Genomic DNA, 19,765 nt, shown 5'->3' on the forward strand with positions numbered 1-19,765 from the left:
CAACCATGCATGTCTAAGACCTCCAAAAGTGTTTACGACTTTTTCTGCCACTTTTAGTTTTTATCTGTTATTTCTTTTTCCTTCCTCATTAAAGGAGAACCAACCCCAAAGATAACTTTATTTGTTGTGAGAGATTTATTGCACTCTTGCCCATCAATCTACAAGATTCCCCACCAATTTAGTGTATCAGAAAGGCATACAGCCAGCAAGAATAAGGTACAGTTCCTCAGCAAGAGACGGGCATCGCCATTTTCTTGATTGCATGACGTAATATCCGGAGTAGTTTATCAACTAAATGTATTCAAGTAGATGGATGCTTTACTATGAATATGACAGACAAAGACAGCGGACAAAATATACAGTTCCTCAGGTAGACAAAGGAACATCCCTTCACTGCTATTATGTAAAAAGGTGAATATGCATGTGACACCTGTTCTACACATGTTTACATAATAGCAGTGAAGGGATGTTCCTTTGTCTACCTGAGGAACTGTAGATTTTGTCCGCTTTCTTTGTCAGTCATGTTCATAGTGCTTCCTTCTCACCACCTGACAGGTGTTTGTGGTGTTGATGCATTTCATTCACCTGCTATATTATTAGTCTTTGTACTCCAATTGCCAGAACGCAAATTGTGTAACTAAGTTGGTACTGTTCTTGGGCGAAGGTTTCGCATAAATGAAATAGATTTTTCAACCGCTTTATTCAAATAAATGAGTTACATTTGTTGCCATATTATAAATTTTTCACCAAATTTAATTTTTACCTTCTTGGCTATGATTTTCCCTCATTGAAAAATAAACGTTTTGTTTTTTAATTAAAAAGTCTTTCCAACTAAAGATTGGTGCATGATACATGTACAGCCCATCTGTGCATATTTTTCGCCTGGTACGTCCCATTTTCAAGGAAATGGCTACGCCCATGTCATGCTAAAAGGCATTACATCATGCCAAGAAATCTGCATTTATATATCTCTTGTAAAAGGCAGGAATTCATTTCGTTTTGGGGGGAACAATTGCAGGATATCCTGCATATTAATATACCCTATCACGAACCCGCTACCGGATTATGTGCGCATGCTCAGCTCCAATGTGCGGGGTATAAGCGAGTTCACGGTTGCAGTCTGAGCATGAGCAGATAAAGGTCATTGCAGAACAAATTTTGAAATACACGGAGGCGATATTCTGGATACGTGCTCATGAAAGTTATGTAACATTATGCATTCATGCACATTCAGTGCACTTTATGATACACAGGTGGAAGTATTCTTTGAAAAGAGGAAACAAATGCTATTTATATAGCCCCTCCATCGCTGTAGGAGTGATTATTTCAAAATGTACAAAGTGGGACCTTTTGATGTTTTGAAGATCTGTGGATATTCGGGGCCATTGCAGTAATGTGCTAACCGTGAACTGGTCTATTCTGCAGTTATGTAAATAGGGTAATTCTCAGACACATTTTGAAAAATCACTTTCACCTTTCCTCAGCCAATACATATAGTTAGTTGTATTGATACCGTTCAACGATCAAACATAAAAGCCCTTGATTCATCAATAGGCTTTGTGGCCGTGGAAACCCTAAGCTGTAAACAATGCCCGGACGGTACCAAATGAATGGATGAAGAGTTTTATTGACTGGTTTGGGGATAACTGGACGTGGTATACATATTAGCATACCACAATATCTATACTGTTTCAAGTGTTGATGAGCCATCTCTGTTGCTGTCTCCGTGGCATTATCGACTAGAATTAATTTCACAATTTAAGGTGAAAATGGGGACGGGATCTTCTAAATCATCCGGGTTCAGCAAGACAAAAGACTACAATATCCATGTCAAGACTGGCGACCGCAAAGGCGCTGGCACCGATGCCAACGTCTACATCGCCCTCCACAACGACCAGGGGAAGCGTTCACGCGACATCCAGCTCGATTGCAAGTTCAAGGACGACTTCGAGCGTGGCAAGGTCGACACGTACCCGGTCTCCAACCTTCCGAATTTCGGGCGGATCTCGATGATTGAACTATGGCGGGATGATGCTGGCCTGAATGATGACTGGTACGTTGATTCTGTGACCGTAGACCATGTTCGGTCGAAGGAGAGGTATATCTTTCCTCTACATCGATGGGTAAGGGATGTCATGAAGTTGTTCATCAATGAAAACGACATCAGTCTTCCACAGGACGATCTCAAACAGGAGCAGAGGCAGTTTGAGCTGCTCAAGAAAAGGAGCCTGTATGAGTTTGAATGTAAATCAGACGGCTTGATACCGCAGGTAACTATAATACTTCGTTATAGGCCTACCCTTTTTCTCATTCATATCAAATCTTCTCATGATATAGAACATGTATTATTAGTATCATTAATAGTTAACATAGCAATTTATAGCGTTTAAAAAGAAGGTTGAGTTCTTGGAAGAGGTGAACACTAATTTGTGAGCATTATCATTGTTATTATGCAAGTGTAGAAGAACATCAGATAAAACATGTTTCCTGAAAAGCATGGCTCTTTAAATGCCTTTATATTCTAAATATGGCATTATGTAACAGCATACAAATCGGGACGGACTTTTACGCCACATGTTTGTGTAATCCCATATCCATATGTTTGTGTACAGTGCTAGTACCTTTACCAAGACTGGGCCAAATTTCTTATCATTTTGATGATTACAGAACCTTGCAGTACACACCAATATTTATATGCTAGATGATCAACCTTTTCTGATCGATTCCACATCGTTTCATTTACAAGCAATCGCATGACAAGAACTCAACATTATCTTAAATATGGCACCTCTTCGGAACTTTTCAGGCAAAACGTACATTAACACCAGTGGCGGATCCATGGGGGGGGGGGGGGCCGCCCCCCCCGGCAAAAAAAAAAGAAGGGAAAAAGGGAAGGATAAAAAAGAGGGAAAGATTTTATATATATTATTTTTGGGGTGCTAAAGAAAGCACAAAAAATTAAAAGTGTTCCACCCCCCCCCCCCGGCCACTGAACGAAATATCTGACGACGTAAGAAGAAAGGTAGGGGAGATCAGTTGCGATATTTCCCACCAACAAGGTGTTATTGGGTGGGGGGGGGGGGGCAATTGACAATTGTCATGGATCATTGTCTTTACGCTTACCATTATATGCATCTGGTTCGAATTTTGTTAGGTGTTTGGTACTGGATGATTTAAATGGTAAAAATGAACTTGTGTCCTATTCATTCTAGTCTTATTCGTTTGCATTATGTTTTATTCATTCAATTACTAATGTTTCTGACTGTGTTCAAGACAATATCTTTGTTGTCGATCATAGTCTTATGTAGCTTGATATCTTATGGTAATTTTGAGAGAAAAGCAATCCAAACAACGATTTCTGAATTGTAGCGACAATCGCGTTCGCCTTTGCTGCTCTGCAATAATACTTGACAAGCAGTATTAATTAATTTTCAAGGACTCATGATAAATTCGTTTAACAGTTGCTTACCCTCGGTTGATTCTTTTGTTCGGATTATTTGGAGGGGAGAGATGGAAGTGAACGATCTCACGCTTAACGACGTTGTGTTATTATTCTTATTTGTTCATCGTCTCCTACATGTAATAATAATAATAATAATAATAATAATAGCCTAATAGTCCACTCCAAATTTTATTGAACCGAAACGGAATTTCTTTTTGCCCAATTCAGTTCAATTCAATTCAATTGTTGTTAAGAAAATTTTGGTTGCACTCTGTATATAGATTATGATGATGCGATTGATCTTGTTTTCAATAACAAAATCAAACTCGAGTTCTTTACAACAATAAACAAAAATGAGGTGCTATTCGATGTGGCGTACACATGGCAATCACATGGTAGATAAAATTATGATCATCAGTACTGGGTCTAATAAATAAAAGAGAACCAAATTTGAACCCGGGCCATAGGCTACCCCCTCTCGTTCTCTCTCTCTCTCCCTCTCTCCCTCTGTATGTCCTTACTTTTCCCTCTCTTACCTCCATGTGCATTTGTATGACTCGATAATACAGAAAATAAACAAATAAGATTCTTCCTCCTCCCAACCTTCTTCTATGTAGTAGGAGTAGTATTAGCAGCAGTAAGACAATAATAATGACAAGTATTATTATAACTATTATTATGGTTGGTGGTAGTTTTTTTTTTTTTTTTTCTTTCCAATGAAAATTTATTCAATATTCAATAAATGTATTCAATATATTTGATCTGTTGACCTTCAGACTGGTTTTAGCTGCACATAGAATTCTTGTAGAACCTTTTTACTTGCTGTACACTCGGCATTTGACAAGCCAAGGTACAATTTTATACGCAAATGGCGGTCTGTACTTTGGCTATACTGGAAGAAGAAAAATTATATACAAGGGTAGGTAAAACACGTTGATTTTACTTTAAACACGGGCCCCCTCCCCCTGGTGCTCAAACAGCTTAAAAGTTTTATCCTACGATAGTTATCTGGATCTGTATCCTACCCTCTTTTTTGAAAATAGGGACTATACTACCTAGACACCAGTCTCTTGGTACTAGACCACTCTCCAGTAATACATTAAAATAACCAGTAATACAACTAGTGACAGCTGCTGAACAATTTTTCAAAAACTTATTTCTTACCAAATCTACACCAATCTGTACAACTTCATCAACCGAGATAGGGGCATCCAGCTCATCATTGCACGAAGACTGGTCAAAATCCACATAATGTGTTTCAGATGCTACACATTAGACCTTATTCAAACTACAAAAATGGCGCCCAAAATGATCTAAAGATTCCCCATGGCAAAAGTAAAGTAACTCTCAGGCGGGGACCGTGCTTTTGTTATTTCTGCCCCAAACTATGGATTTTAGCTTGCCAATAGAAATACGAAGCACTCCATATCTTAATGTCTTCAAATCCATGATAAAAACATATTTGTTCAATTAAGAGATTCTATTTTGTAAAATTTAGTTTAAAAAAAAGGAGCTCTGAACCAGTGCAGCTGAATATATTTTAGTATAAAAGCTGCGCTATATAAATTTATTATCATTATCATTCATTATAAAGAGACATTGGCTGGACAAGAACAACGTATACGCTTCGGTCCATCAAAAGGTCGAATCTCAACTTTATTTTTCTTATTCTTCTTTTACATTTCGAAGCGTTGCATGGGGTCTCAATCCTGTTTGTTCTCCTACAAACATCACTAATGCCCCCATTTAAGCATATACTTTGAATCTCGTCATGCTTCGAAAAGTTCGTCGCCAAATTATTGTTTCTGTTGATGATGAAATAAAGAAAGCACCTTTATATAGATCAGAGCGTGTGTTAAAAAGAGGACACAATAGGAGCATTGCAATTTAAATATCAAGAGATGGATTAGAGTTTATTCCTAAATTAAATGAAAGGGCTATTTGACTTTTATGATTCCTTTCATTTCATTTCAGAAATTAGCTCTCTTTCTTTCTTAAAACGAATTCTCTCTTGAAAGTCAAATAAACTCGAAAGCTTCCTGGGGCTCCACCCCGGAACCCCCGACAGGGGCTCTGTCATGCCTCTCAAGCTCTAGCTGCCATATTGTACGGATCCATCAGAAAGCAAAATAAGCCTACTAAATAATTCATGTATATAAATATATATAGTTCTCCTATGTAAACTTTCCTCCATAAAATGCATAATAAATTCGTTTTCGAGGGTCGGCAATGAAAGTAGAATAAACAGTATAAATAGCCTTCGAATAAAGAAAAAACAGCTCGGTCGATTTGTTTTGAAGCATTATCCTCCAAGAACCAGACAGCTTAATTATTATTATCCAGATTAATAACGTATATCACACTCAGAGATGGAAGATCAATACGAAATGCATAATGCAACGTCTAGACATAAAGGTCGAATCTCAACTTTGTTTTTTTCTTATTCTTCTTTTACATTTCGGGATCTTAATCCTGTTTTTTCTACATACATCAATGCCCCCATTTAAGCATACTTTGATTCTGGTCACGCTTCGATCGTGGCCTAGAGTTTTGTTTCTGTAAATGATCAAATAAAGAAAGCACCCATATTATAGTTCAGGGAAAGCTATAGGATCATTCACCTATGTCAGACGAAAGTGATCGAACGCTACAGGGCGTTATTGCACATACTGGTCGTTGAACTCCGATTCTGACTTATCATTGGATAGTGACTGAATGATATTTTGCTTTCTTTTATTAATCTTATGAGTACCCCCCCCCCTTCATGGTTAAGAAATATCCTTGTGGTTAATGTTCTAAATATTTCTTACTTCAATTGCACCCTTGCATGTAAAATAACTTTTACACGTTTTATCGTTATCCCTTTTTACCTTACTTTATTTTTGCTTTGTTTTTGCCTGTATGCGTAGTTAAATGGTAGTTTGTGACTCCCCTTTCCCATATAGTAACCTATCCACCTTAGAATTTGACTTCTTTTTCCAAGATACGCAAAATGAGTTTGATTATAGTAACAAAAACAACATGTATGGTACGAATATGAACCCGACTGAAGAAGATAATTTATCAGATATTGACCCTGTTGTTAACTGTCCTGTCCTGTAATCCAAATGGATACTGGCTATCAGCTGAATTTAGTACTGAAATGAACTTTGATAGTGATTTACTCCATTTTAACGCAAGAAGCCTAAACAAAAATGTTGATAATATACATGATTTTATTACGAAACATATAAATACAAATTTTTCAATAATGGATTCAGTGAAACATGGATACACCCATTGACACCAAAAGAATTATTTCTTATTTCAAATAATTTTCAGTATGACTTCAGGGCAGGACATTCTTGTGGACATGCATCAATTGATTTAAATAACACTCTTTGAACTTATATTAATAATAATTATCACTCATTTGGTATATTTCTAGACTTGTCAAAAGCCTTCGACCTCATAGACCATAACATACCTTTATATAGATTATCTATTATGGTATAATAGGAGCAGTGTGAGACTGGTTTCAGAGCTACTTACTTGATCGACGTAACTTTACGTCATTTAATAATTGTAATTCCCAATACTCGACAGCCCAGTATGTGGTCACCCAAGGCTCCATAATGGGCCCGCTCCTCTTTCTAATTTATATTAATGATGTATGTACAGCATCTTCATTGTTTGATAAAGTCTTATTCTATGACGATACAACTATCAGTTCAACACTTAGTAGCTTCATTTTTTGTTAGAAAAAATACCCAATAATGAATTTTGTAAAATAGCCGATTGGTTTAATGCTAACAAACTGATTGTTAATTATGAAAAAAGTAATGTTATGTATTTTAAAAAACCTCATGTATCACAAAATTCTTTAGATTTTCATATGAGAATGAAAGATGTTACTTTAAATTTGGTTAACTCTATCAAATTACTAGGATTTATACTTGATGATAATCTATCATTTAAGGAACACCGTTTCTTTATAAATAAGATGTCAAAGAACATAGGTATATTATCTAAATAACGAAGTACCCTTACAGAAAAGCACCTGTTAATGCTTTATTATAATTCTTTATTACTTCCCTTTATCTAATATGATAACTTTACTTGGACAGTTAACTCAGTCAGTTAACTCTTATTGCATTTAAATCTGCTGGTCCTCGAATATGGAATTCCCTCCCTTCTGATGTAACTTCCAGCACTAATGTTACTTCATTCGAAACCAAACTCAAACGTTCAATAATAGTACCTTTGCCAAATAAACATGTAATTTCATCTCTCCTCCTAAGTTTTCTTATTTCACCTTTTCCTATTTCCTTTTACCTATATGTTTAGTGCTTAATGTTTCAACTAAGTTTGTTTTGTATCTCACGTTTATTCTATGTATATTTATTCATTTATTGGGTGCCCAATTAATCAAGCCTTGGCTTTTAGGGACACCCTGACCATTTACACTGTATAATGTTCATACATGCAAGATTTGTATATTGTTTTTTAAATGGTTTAATAAAACGAATTGAATTGAATTGAATTAAAAACAATTAATTTCGACGTCTTTACAAAGATTTCATAAAATAACGTCATACTTTGAGTATATTTAATTTTTGTTATAATTTTGTCATTCATGAGAATCCGTTTGTGTAATGTGAAACAAATAAATTTAAAACTAAACCTGAAACTTGTAACTTGATTGAACAACAAATTATTTCTGTTTCGTTTAGATCAAAACGTTTCCGATGGACGAATCATTCTCAAATGATTACCAGGTGTGTATTCAAATTTATTGCATTTTCTTTTTTTAATTTTATTTATGGAAACTGCCCCCTACCCTAGCCCCCGCTGCGTACAGTCATGGTTCAGTGACAAAGCAATGGCCTCGTAACTGTGAGGCCCCAGGATCAAAACCGTGTCGATATGCTATATCAGTGCCCTTTTGTGGGGCATTAATCCTCATTACTGTCTTTTATGACTTAAGGGCGTAGGTCCCCTATTTGATAAGTATAGAAGCATACACATGCTTTAGCAGTCACGCAAAACACACATGTGCAAATTATTATTCAATAAAATCTGAGAATGTATACTTTTATCTAGATCTATTATTTTTAAATTATTTTTAAAATAATTCCATAAATTGGGGTAAAACAAAAATATTCCACCTATATGAGCGAGCGACAGTGTATAATAAAGTTTTTTCCATGAAAATTATATTTCTCAACCGGGATATCGCAAAATGAGTTCATTAATCCGATTTATTTTTTGGAAGTCATCTCTACATTATTTCTAAAGTAGTTAATATGCAAGAATATAATACAGTCAAACCTGTCTATAGTGACCACCCAAGGGAAACACAAAAAGTGGCCTTTGTAGACAGGTGGTCTTTGTAGGCAGGTTCCTTTAGTACATGATTCAATGAGAAACCATTTTCAAGGGAAACAACAAATGTGGCCTTTATGGACAGGTGGTCTTTGTAGACAGGTGGTCACTAAAGCAGGTTTGACTGTATTATCAAAATTCGGTTTCATACAGTAAACTAGCCCATGATAATAAGCAAAAAATCATCAGATTTTGTATGAAAGGAGATATTGTGAAATCTTCATTGTGTGGGGATTATTTTTCCAAAGTGTATGCGCCACCGCACTGTTTGAATTGTAGTACTGGACTTAACCATTCCTCATAACTAGATCTTTTATTGTCGTACTGTTTTGCTTAGTCGTATTTTTGTGCATTTTAGGATGAGTAGTTATAGCAGTGAGTATGGGTATTGCTAAAGGGTTTGTACACGAATTTTTTCGTACTTATACTATTTCTAATTGACTCATGTACAACAGTTCTGACATAGTCTATTTTTGTGAAAAACGGACTTATAACACGAGTGTCTATCGGGTTTTGATGGGGTCTTGACTTTTTGAATTTAGATAGAGATTTTTCATTTTGGAGTTGGTCATTTTTTCGATAAAATTGAATTTTACTTAAGTTTTTTTTTTATTATGGACTTGTTTTTTTTCGTTAAAAATTCGTGTAAGACAAACCCTATGGCAAAACGCATACTCACTGCTAAAATTACTAGGGTGGCGGTTGAAAAATATTGATTGCTTATTCAAAAATGTATTATTTATATGGAATTCTAGAAGTGCGATTGCACTGCGCATATTCTAATAAATTTCTTTCTCCATCTTCTCTTCTTTCTCAGTGGGACATCGTAACACTTAAAGCTAAACTGATGCTTCAAACAGCAACCATCAAAATGACCAGCAAATCCTGGGAAAAGCTGGATGACATTGGGGAGCTGTACACCGGGATTCTGCCAATACCTTATGTAAGTACCCCTCCCTTTTGTACGTTTTGCTTAAAGGGCAAGTCCACTCCAAAAATAACTTACTTTCAATAGAAGCAGAAAAATCAATCGAAAAAGTTTGAGCAAAATCGGATAACTAATAAGAAAGTTATGAATTTTTAATGCATGAAAATCTTTGAAAATCATAAGACAAATTGGCAACTCACTCTTGAGTCTATGACGTCAATGCCTCGCTATCCACTAATTGTTTTCTTTATATTGATAATATAAATTTCCAATTTTCGCCATAAAAATATTATTTCCTCACACAAGCATCCAATTCTCATAAATTCTTATAATAAAGAGTAATATTTTTCAGTTAAATCATGAAAAATGCTAATTTTGATAAACTATTTATATAAAAATCAATGATTATGAATATACAATATGCAGAAAAAAGTATAAATTCTTCAAAGTTCATATATGATTTTATGAAACGTCATGCACGCAATATGATACAAATCATATAACCTGGGCAAAGGCGTAGGGACATCAAGTTTTGGGGGATAAAAAGGGAAATTAATGGGATAAAAATATGTAAAGCAATTGATAAGGCAATGACGTCGCAATCTGATAACCAACTTGGCAATTTGTGTAGTGATTTTCTAAGTTCCATACTTTTTCATACTTTTTCATACTTTTTCACAAATTAATAACTTGTTGCTCTGTTTCCCCCTATTTTTCAGCATCTATTTAAAGCAAATTATTTTTGGAGTAGACTTAGCTTTTAATAATCCATGTTGAAATTATTTCACTTTTATTTTGAAACTGCCCTTTTACGCATCAATAACTTCCGAAATCTCTCTCCTAAACAATGAAGTGCATTTGAATTGTTTTTTTTTAATCAATTTTGTTTAGTTTCGCAGATGGCAAACAATGTAGCTCTAATAATATCATTTTATAAGCAAAACATTTGACACACGTACGGGTGCTGTAACCATGTTTGCTTTAACCATTATGTCATATTTGTTTGAAACTAGTTGAGTTGCTTTTATTTGTGTTTGATCAAATACAGAAAGTATTTCTTTGAAGGAAAAAATACTGCACCACCCTTTAAAAATGTTTATGTTATGTTTATAGATATATCCGGACCATCTCTCTAAAATTGGTTAACTTCCATAGCGTAATTAAATTTCCCACCCTCCCTTAAAAGTCATTCCACCCCATTTGTGTTTTTTTTTTCAATGGCTTCAGGAACTCCATCGTTTAAAGCTTATCTGCCGTAATTTACGGGAGGGATTAGACAGCCCTGCAAGGTCACTGGACAGGTGGTTATCTCATCAACTCAGCTCTCAGTTAACATCAGAAAAAGAGGATCATGGGGGACCAATGGTCACTGATTGATCATTGTTTGTTATATAGAGGGCGCAAGTAGCTACAAGTAGTGCAGTGGGCCTTTAAAAGTGTGATTTATTTTCGCTGTATTTAACCCACATCTCCCTGTCTATATATTGAATACCCTCTGATTGTCCCTTTCCTTCTTCATTGAACTATACAGGGCATGAACAATTGGCAATCGGATAAAGAGTTCGGTTACCAGCGGCTGACCGGATGTAATGCGACAAATATCCGACTATGCACTGAAATTCCCGCAAAGTAAGTGAACTTTTTTCCCGGTTGATCGACCGATAATGCTACGTTTACACTATGTTCCCGGCGGCCACGGCAGCCCCGTTAGCCCGAAACGTAGTGCGCCGTGGGATTAAGACCAATTTTATCTCTGGATTCAAGTTTTGTTACGTCTTGCCAAGTTTTCTCACGGTCCGCCACGGTATCCGTGACAGGCCGTGGGGGGAAGGGGATGCTGAGTCCCGGAGGCTCCAAGGCGCACTACGGTTTGGCCCGCGTTCTACCACGGATGCCAGAACGTTCCCTCCCGGCCCGTCAAGTTCTGATGGGGTCCCTCACGTTTCCCACGTTCTAATCAAGGTCTGGCACGTTTTTCACGTTCTGTCAAGGCTTTGTACGGATGAAACGTGGACGCAGGGCAGCTTTGGAGCACGTTTGTGCCGGCGGTATAAAAAGAAGGTCTCCCGAGCAATAGCAATCATGGTATCCTGAGACCTCGCGTTGTGTCAGACCGTAGTAGAACGCAACGCGCCGTAGCGTGCCGGGCGCTTAAACCGTTCCACTACGGACCACCCCCAAGTTTTGTTACGGCCTATCACGGACTGTCACGTTTTGTTACGTTCACCCCGGTTTATTACGGCCTACTAGGTTTCTCATCCGCACCGTGACTGCCGTGGCAATTTTTTTGACAGTTTAAAAATCTGACACAGTATCCACGGCAATCACGGCCTGTCAAGTTTGCCCATACGGTCCCCCGCGTTGTGTCACGTCAATCCCGTTTCGTCCACGGTGGCCTGAAACGTGGTTGCCGTGGCCGCCGGGAACATAATGTAAACGTAGCATAATACCATGGGAAAATGTAAGAATCTCTGAATCAGAGTTATTGGTAACTACAGTTCAATTTTTTTTAAAAGATGCCGATAAAAATAGAGATAGGATCAATTTTACTCTAATTTATTTCATCATATCTCAAAAGGATGAGTGATTCAACATTAGGTGGTTGCGAAAAAGAACAAATTTTCTTGCCAATTTTTTATGATTAGTATTTTCAGTCTTTCGAAAAAAATCTTTGTAAAAAAGATATGTCTAATAACACCTTTATCATAAGTATGGAATATCATGGTCTCTTTTTTTCCTTCCTTGTTCTGTGCCTAGATTTCCGGTGACAGACGCAATGTTAGAACCCCTATTAGAAGGCATGACTATAGCTGATGCATTATCAAAGAAACGACTGTTTATCTTAGACTACGAGATTCTCCACGATCTTCCTTGCACCAAAGGCAGAAAGGTATATTGCAATTTGAAACCCGCCAAATCGGAACCCGGGATGTATATTTGTATACCTCGATACATTCAGAAAGTGTATGATTTAACTGTTGCAGGATTTCAAAACTGCCTCTTATTTCGTAGAAAATGAATAGATATATCTCATCCAATTAATTCGTGTCATGTATTCAAATAATTAAACAAGTGAGAGAGGGGGAGAGAGGGGAGAGAGATAGAGTGTGTGAGGAGAAATGTGAGAGGAATAGAGAGAAGAGGGGGAGAGAGAGGGAGAGAGGGGAGGATGAGAAGAAAGGGCAAGAAGAGGAAAGGGTGCGTGAATGAGAAAGAGAGAGAGAGAGAGAGAAAGAGAGAGAGAGAGAGAGAGAGAGAAAGAGAGAGAGAGAGAGAGAGAGAAAGAGAGAGAGAGAGAAAGAGAAAGAGAGAGAGAGAAAGAGAGATATGAAAAGATTGAGATTATACAGAACAGAATTGCAAGATAATATTGTATGCTCACCCTGCCAAGCCATGTAATCATGTATCGTTTTTTATTTCTCCCTTTTCATTTTCCAACACCTTGTAGATCTGCGCGCCCATGTGCTTATTTGTCGTCAACAAGAATAGGAACCTGATGCCCCTTGCAATTCAACTCTTTCAAGATCCTTCAGAAAATAACCGGTGAGTTTATAAAAAGAAATGACACAGTGACAAGAGGGAGGGGGGGGGGGGCAGAGAATCGTTCATTTAAAAACTTGTTAATTCAACAGGCTGTCCTGTGAAGCGACACTTCCTACTAATGTGTATCCACCCCCCCCCCCCCCCCGCCCAGCCCACTCTGAAAACATACATGAGCCGCCTGCTGTATGCGTTTTAAATATGAATATGGAGCCATATAAATGCTATCGTTATCATCATCATAAAACTCCCATCCATCTCAGCCTGGGGCGGTATTCTGAATGTGAACTTATTGGGGGGGGGGGGGGGGGGGGGGGGGCTTGTCTGTGAATTCTATCCAATGAAGGATTTGGGTGTTTCATTGTTGGTCAAAGAGTTTTTGAGCGTCAAGTAACGACTGGCTGGAATGCTCTCCAGGGAGTACAGATTGTGCACAGAGCGGACAAGCACTGAATCCATTGACCGGGGTAATAGTATATATCTAAAGCGCTTACATAAACCATAACACACCGCATTACAAACGTCAAGCCATCATTATACTGCATGACTATATTTCTCGCATATCACGAGACCATTCGAGATCGGGAATTTGGCCGCGAGACGACTTCGACGAAATCAGCGATATTGCTCATTTGCATACAGACTTGCCGACTGACTGCTTAGAGATATCCGAGATGTATTAAGCGCTATATATAAGCTGAATATTATTATTATTGTTTTCCTCTTTCAGATCTTTTTACCGACCGATCCTGAATATGTCTGGCTGATGGCCAAGATGTGGTTCAATAACGCGGATGCATCTTTCCACCAGTCTTCCACCCATCTAGGATACACCCATCTCATCATTGAATCGGTTGCCGTAGCAACGCATCGTTGTCTCTCCCAGTCTCATCCGATATTCCGTCTCCTCGCTCCGCATTTTATCTTCCTTATAGCGATCAACACGTGAGTTGACTCTTAGAGAAATCGGGATACAATCGGCATAAGTCGGCATAACTCGTAACAATTCGTACTGAATCGTTTACATTTTGAGCACGTTCGAAGTAGGCCTACTTCTAGTGTCAGTACGAGTAAAATGAAACATGTTCACAACCTATCCGTGGTTGAGTCACCGGGTTTCTACTAGTTCTCTATGCTAAATAGTACAGTTCGCAGCCTAGCAAGACATCCTTTTAATAGTCGGATTATTTTATCAGGGGGAATAAGGAAGATAATAATTAGATAAAATAAGAGTGTTACGGAGACGAATGACGTCAAAGTATAAATAGTATTCTTAACTGTTAAATGAGTGTAAGGAAAATGTACGCCTATACTTGGCGTACCTAATTGATAATCGACAATTACAATTTTGCGTTGGCAAATTTGTAAATTGGTGTTGTTTTATGCCATAAACTCATTCTTTAGATGGTAGGTGTGGAGGTTTGTCCGTTTTTTTAGGATAAATGTATATATTTTTAACGTTGGTAAATTTGAGATCTTAGGACTATTTGTTGTTGTCGACACAACTTGCGTTATTGACGCCACAATTTTTAAGGCATTTTTTCGTGACACCCCCTCCCCCTTGCAAAATTCAATTTCCGCCCCTGGCCGGCATTAATAATTCGTGAATGCTCTGTTTTTATATTCACCCGCAGGCGAGCTCTTGCCAAATTAGTTTCCGAAGGAGGATGGGTTGATCAATGCATGGCCATCGGTCGGATCGGTATGTTTGAAATCATCCGCCGATCCTGGGATCGCTGGTCCCTGGAGAAGCAAGGATCCCTCGAGAAAGACCTTGCCGACAGGGGAGTCGACGACCCGGAAGTACTTCCCAACTATCACTACCGGGACGATGCTCGGCTCGTGCGGAGGGCAATATACGATTACGTGAAAACTATAGTCGATCACCACTATGGTGAGAAATGTATTTATTATAGTGTAGATATTAAATTGTCAATGCTGTCCAGGCTCATATATAAATACATGTCATTGGTTTGTAGTTCTACGATGGCTTACTTCTTCTATGAAAGGTCAACCAAATCTGTTATTCTTTTCACATCCGGACATCAAACTTTTGATGATTAAAATATGAATTAAACGTTACCAGGTATCAAATTCTAAACATAACTGGTGACAGAAATGCACTGATAGTTAGTTGTATTACATTATTAGCTGAGGCAAAGGTACGCAAGGATCTGATTAGTACCAGCCCCCAAATTTGCTATCAGATATCGAAGCATTAGAAACTTATAAGTATTGAATATTTACAACTAGACGTTTGAAGAGATCTTTATTATTTACCTCTTTCCAAAATAAAATAAAATGAAATTATAAAGTTGAACAAAAAGTCCGTGCGCATAAAGATAGGTTCATGTTGTTTTTCGATAGATGGAGACCCGTCCAACTTACTTACATACCAGAATCTTGTTTCTCATTGTACCTTTCTTTGTCAAACGTATGTATCCATCATTTTGTACATATGCTTAAATTTAAGATTTGAAGAAAAAAAATTGAAAAAACATTAGCCTCGATTTAACTCCACCACGGGCTCATTTTTCATCAATAACGGATTACTCCCAAATGCTTACGAAAGTAATTTATACTCATGATATTTTTGTATCTCTTTGCCTGTTTGGATAGATACGGATGAGCGAGTGACGTCAGACTTTGAGATTCGGCATTGGGGCAAGACACTAAGTACGGAATGCGGTATGAAGGTATAAATGAAATGCGTTTTCAGTCTTCTGTGCAATAATTTAATATCCGAAATTACGTTACTCATTGAGACGGAGTTATGGTTGAGATTGAAGGAACAACTAAATCCTGTTTGGCACGTACTCCAATGTAAATCTTCGTGAAGGAAATGGAGCAATAAGTAATAAATGTTGTATGCCAAAATCATATTGTTATTGTTTCGTTCCAGGGCGTTCCGAACGGCGGTGAGTTCTCGACGGCAGACGAGGTTACGGAGATCATTACGAACTTCATCTTCATCGGCAGCGTCGGGCATGCGGCATCCAATTTCTCGCAGTACGACGAGTATGGTTTCCCGCCAAATTACCCCTCATTCCTTTTCGGCGAACCCCCTAGAGATAAGGTATATCACTCCCCAAACTGAAAAAAGATATATAACATTGCACAGCTCAGCACGGCATGATAATTAACTTTATCATCCGCCCTTCACTTTTTTTAAAAATGTACATCATAATCATATTGGAGTAACTTTATTAAAATTAACCTTTGACTGCATCTTCCTCACAAACTTGTTTATTGTCTTTCTCGAACGCTTTTGCAATTTTTCTCCCCTCCCCTTTCTTCCCTGTATTTTTCTTCTATCTCGGTCCGCCCCTTCTTCCTTCGAGTGTCTTTAAAAAAATATATAATTCATACACGTTTCCACATCTCTCTTTCTCCTCATATCTTGCTTCCTCTGCCTCCTCCCTTCGCCCCCCCCCCTCTCTCCTCTCTCTCTCTCTCTCTCTCTCTCTCTCTCTCTCTCTATATATATATATCTCTCTCTATCTATATATACATCTCTCCCTCTCCCTCTCTTCCTCTCTCCCTCTCTTCCTCTCTCCCTTTCACTTTCTCCCTCCCGCTCTTTCTCTCCCTCTCTCTCTCTCTCTCTCTCTCTCTCCCTCTCACACTCTCTTTCTATGTAGACAAAAAGAAAACATATCTTATCCTCCATATCCAGTCCTTAACTCTCTCTCTCTCTCTCTCTCTCTTTCTTTCTCTATCTCTCGCCCTCTCTCTCCCTCTCACACACTCTCTTTCTATGAAACAACAAACTATCTTAATACCCTCCATATTCCAGTCCCTAACTCTCTCTCTCTCTCTTTCTCTCTCTATTTTGTTAACCTATTGATGTTTTTCTATCGCTATCCATGTATGTATACCCGATCAGTGTTTGATATCCATTTATCCCTGTTCTCTCCATCTCTTCCATCAGACTGAGCGGACAGAGGAGGATATCCTGGCCCAGATGCCCTCTAAGGATATGACCTTGAGCATCATGTTGGTCACCAAGCTACTCAGTGATCGGGGCACCAATGGACTAGGGGACTTCGAAGTGCAGTACCTGCATGATCCTGTGAGCCTAAACGCATTGAAACAGTAAGAACACCCTCTCATTTTTAACACCTGTAACCATCTTTGAGAGATTGCCGACTTAGAATCGGTATGGGACACACTCAAGTTGAGAGTCGACTTGGACATAATGTATACTCAATTTAATCAGTTAATTAATTAATTCTCTCATTTCGATTGGCTTAATGCCACCCGGTTCAAATAGTCAATCGGTTGAGTGCCGTACCGCGCTTGAAACACTCGAGTTGGTGACATGCAATTAAGTGCCGAATTGAAACACATACCCGAGTTGAATGCCGAGTTGGAAACACACACTCGAGTTTAGTGCCGAATTCACACTTGGGTTGAGTACATGCCGAGTTGGACACACTCGGGCTCACTGTCAAGATGGATTCACACTTGAGTTGAGTGCCGATTACGACACTTAGGCACACTCAAGATGAGTGCTGACATGAGCACACACTCGAGTGGATCGCGAGTGCCAAATTGGACACACTCAAGTTGAGTGCCGACCTATACACACACTCGTGCTCAGTTTCAAGTTGGAAATACATTCAGATGTGTTGCCGAGTTGGACACACACACGAGCTCAGTGCAAAGTTTGACATACATTAGAGATGAGTGCCGAGTTTGACCAACACTCGAGCTGAGTGCCGAGTACGATACTTAGGCACACTCAAGATGAGTGCTGACATGAGCACACACTCGAGTGGAGTACCAAATTGGACACACTCAAGTTGAGTGCAGAGTTGTACACACACTCGAGCTCAGTTTCAAGTTGGAAATACATTCAGATGTGTTGCCGAGTTGCATGGACACACACTCGAGTGCTCAGTGCAAAGTTTGACATACATTAGATGAGTGCCGAGTTTGACCAACACTCAAGTTGAGTGCTGAATAAGACATGCACTCTGGCCAACACCCTAGTTAGACACACACTCGAGTTCCAGTTGAGTACTTCGTCGAACCATTAGCTAGCTCGGCAAAAAAATGGGGGGTGGGGGGGGGGGGGATTGCACTATTTTGGCACCTGTAATTCATGATACATTTTCCAGGCGCTATCTCGTCAAAATACTCATGAGTCTGTTCAATCGTTGTGTTCGTCTAACAATATTTGTTTAACAGAATGATGTACGATCTAATAATATCAACAAGCAGTAGAGTATTGAGCAAAATCCCCCTTTTTTTTTTGGCGGGGGGGGGGGGGCAGAATGAAGAAAAAAGTATAATTCACAAGAAAATAAAAAATAAACTTGAAACCTAATGTTCGCTTCGAGAACATCAAAAATTTCTAATAATTATGAATTCTTTTCTCTCTTTCAGGTTCAAAGCAGATTGCCTGAAAGTTGGCGCCATCATTGATGAAATGAACAAGACAAGGGAGCAGAAATACACATACCTTAACCCAAAGGAGATTCCTAATGCGATCAGTATTTAGAACTTAAAGTATGGGAGATCTGCACTTTTCCACAGATAGTTCGGATAACGCTTTGAATTTATAATATGTTATGAAAATATCGAGTTTGTTATTATTATATTTATATATATTATGTAAATAACATTGTCACATGAAGATATATTGTTTGTATATTTTTAATTATACCTTATGTTTATTTATTCTCTCTTATTCATTTATTGTATTTGTAAACATGCAGAAATCACATCACATCAAATCAAAATTGTGATGCATTCAGGGAATATATCCTACCAGGACTGGTACCAACTTACAACACCTAGTTTAAATGTAGATTAACGTCTTGCAACATAAGTGCTACGCACAGCAAGGATTTGAACCCTACACCTCATGGTTTACTGTCCAGTGAATTGTCCGCTGGACCACAAACACCTCTACAATAAACCATGGTTAATTCCATTGATTTAGAATGTATGTTACTCATGATTGATTTTGATAAATAGAGCTGTATTTGTGTTTGGATAATTAAATAAACAAAGAAGGAACTATATCGCTTTGTTGATTGTTTAGACACATGTTTGTTAACCCTAATAAGGCCGGGGGCCATTATGCCCCCCCCCCTCCACGATTTTTCTGATTGCTCGAGAACGCATATGGATGGCGCCCCGCCACTCGCTGACTTTTTTCTTTCGAGTCTTGCGCAACTTTTAAAAGATTTTTTTTGAAAATCGGACCTACGGATACAAGGTCACGTGACCTTTTGTCTTTGCGTGTCACCCCGAAAATCACTCATTTTCATGATTTGTGTACAAAACATATGGAAAAGTAATTTTTCCTAAAAACAGATCAAACATGGGTTATTGGGTCTTTTTTAAAGTTTAGGTGGTTGTTTTGGTTGTCAAAATAGTTGAAATGTAGTAAGAAATGAAATAAAACAACAAAAACAATGAAATACATAAGTTAAAAAAACAATGAAATACATAAGAAATTATCAAAACAAGTGATAACA

At 38.1% G+C, this 19,765-nt stretch overlaps 1 protein-coding gene across 1 annotated transcript; it reads left to right on the plus strand.

The window, feature by feature from the left end:
• The first annotated feature begins 1,621 nt into the window (after nucleotides 1-1,621).
• Nucleotides 1,622-19,331, plus strand: LOC584481 (allene oxide synthase-lipoxygenase protein). Its single transcript, XM_030990363.1, is given in 12 exon segments — nucleotides 1,622-2,270; nucleotides 8,155-8,199; nucleotides 9,624-9,749; nucleotides 11,266-11,363; nucleotides 12,492-12,624; nucleotides 13,183-13,281; nucleotides 14,005-14,219; nucleotides 14,909-15,168; nucleotides 15,894-15,970; nucleotides 16,177-16,350; nucleotides 17,206-17,369; nucleotides 18,666-19,331. Coding segments are annotated over 12 exon segments (2,007 nt in total). The 5' UTR covers nucleotides 1,622-1,769; the 3' UTR covers nucleotides 18,781-19,331.
• The last annotated feature ends 434 nt before the right edge of the window (nucleotides 19,332-19,765 follow it).

This window comes from Strongylocentrotus purpuratus, unplaced genomic scaffold (assembly GCF_000002235.5).
Source record: "Strongylocentrotus purpuratus isolate Spur 01 unplaced genomic scaffold, Spur_5.0 spur5_scaffold_19, whole genome shotgun sequence".
NCBI classification, from domain to species: Eukaryota; Metazoa; Echinodermata; class Echinoidea; order Camarodonta; family Strongylocentrotidae; genus Strongylocentrotus; species Strongylocentrotus purpuratus.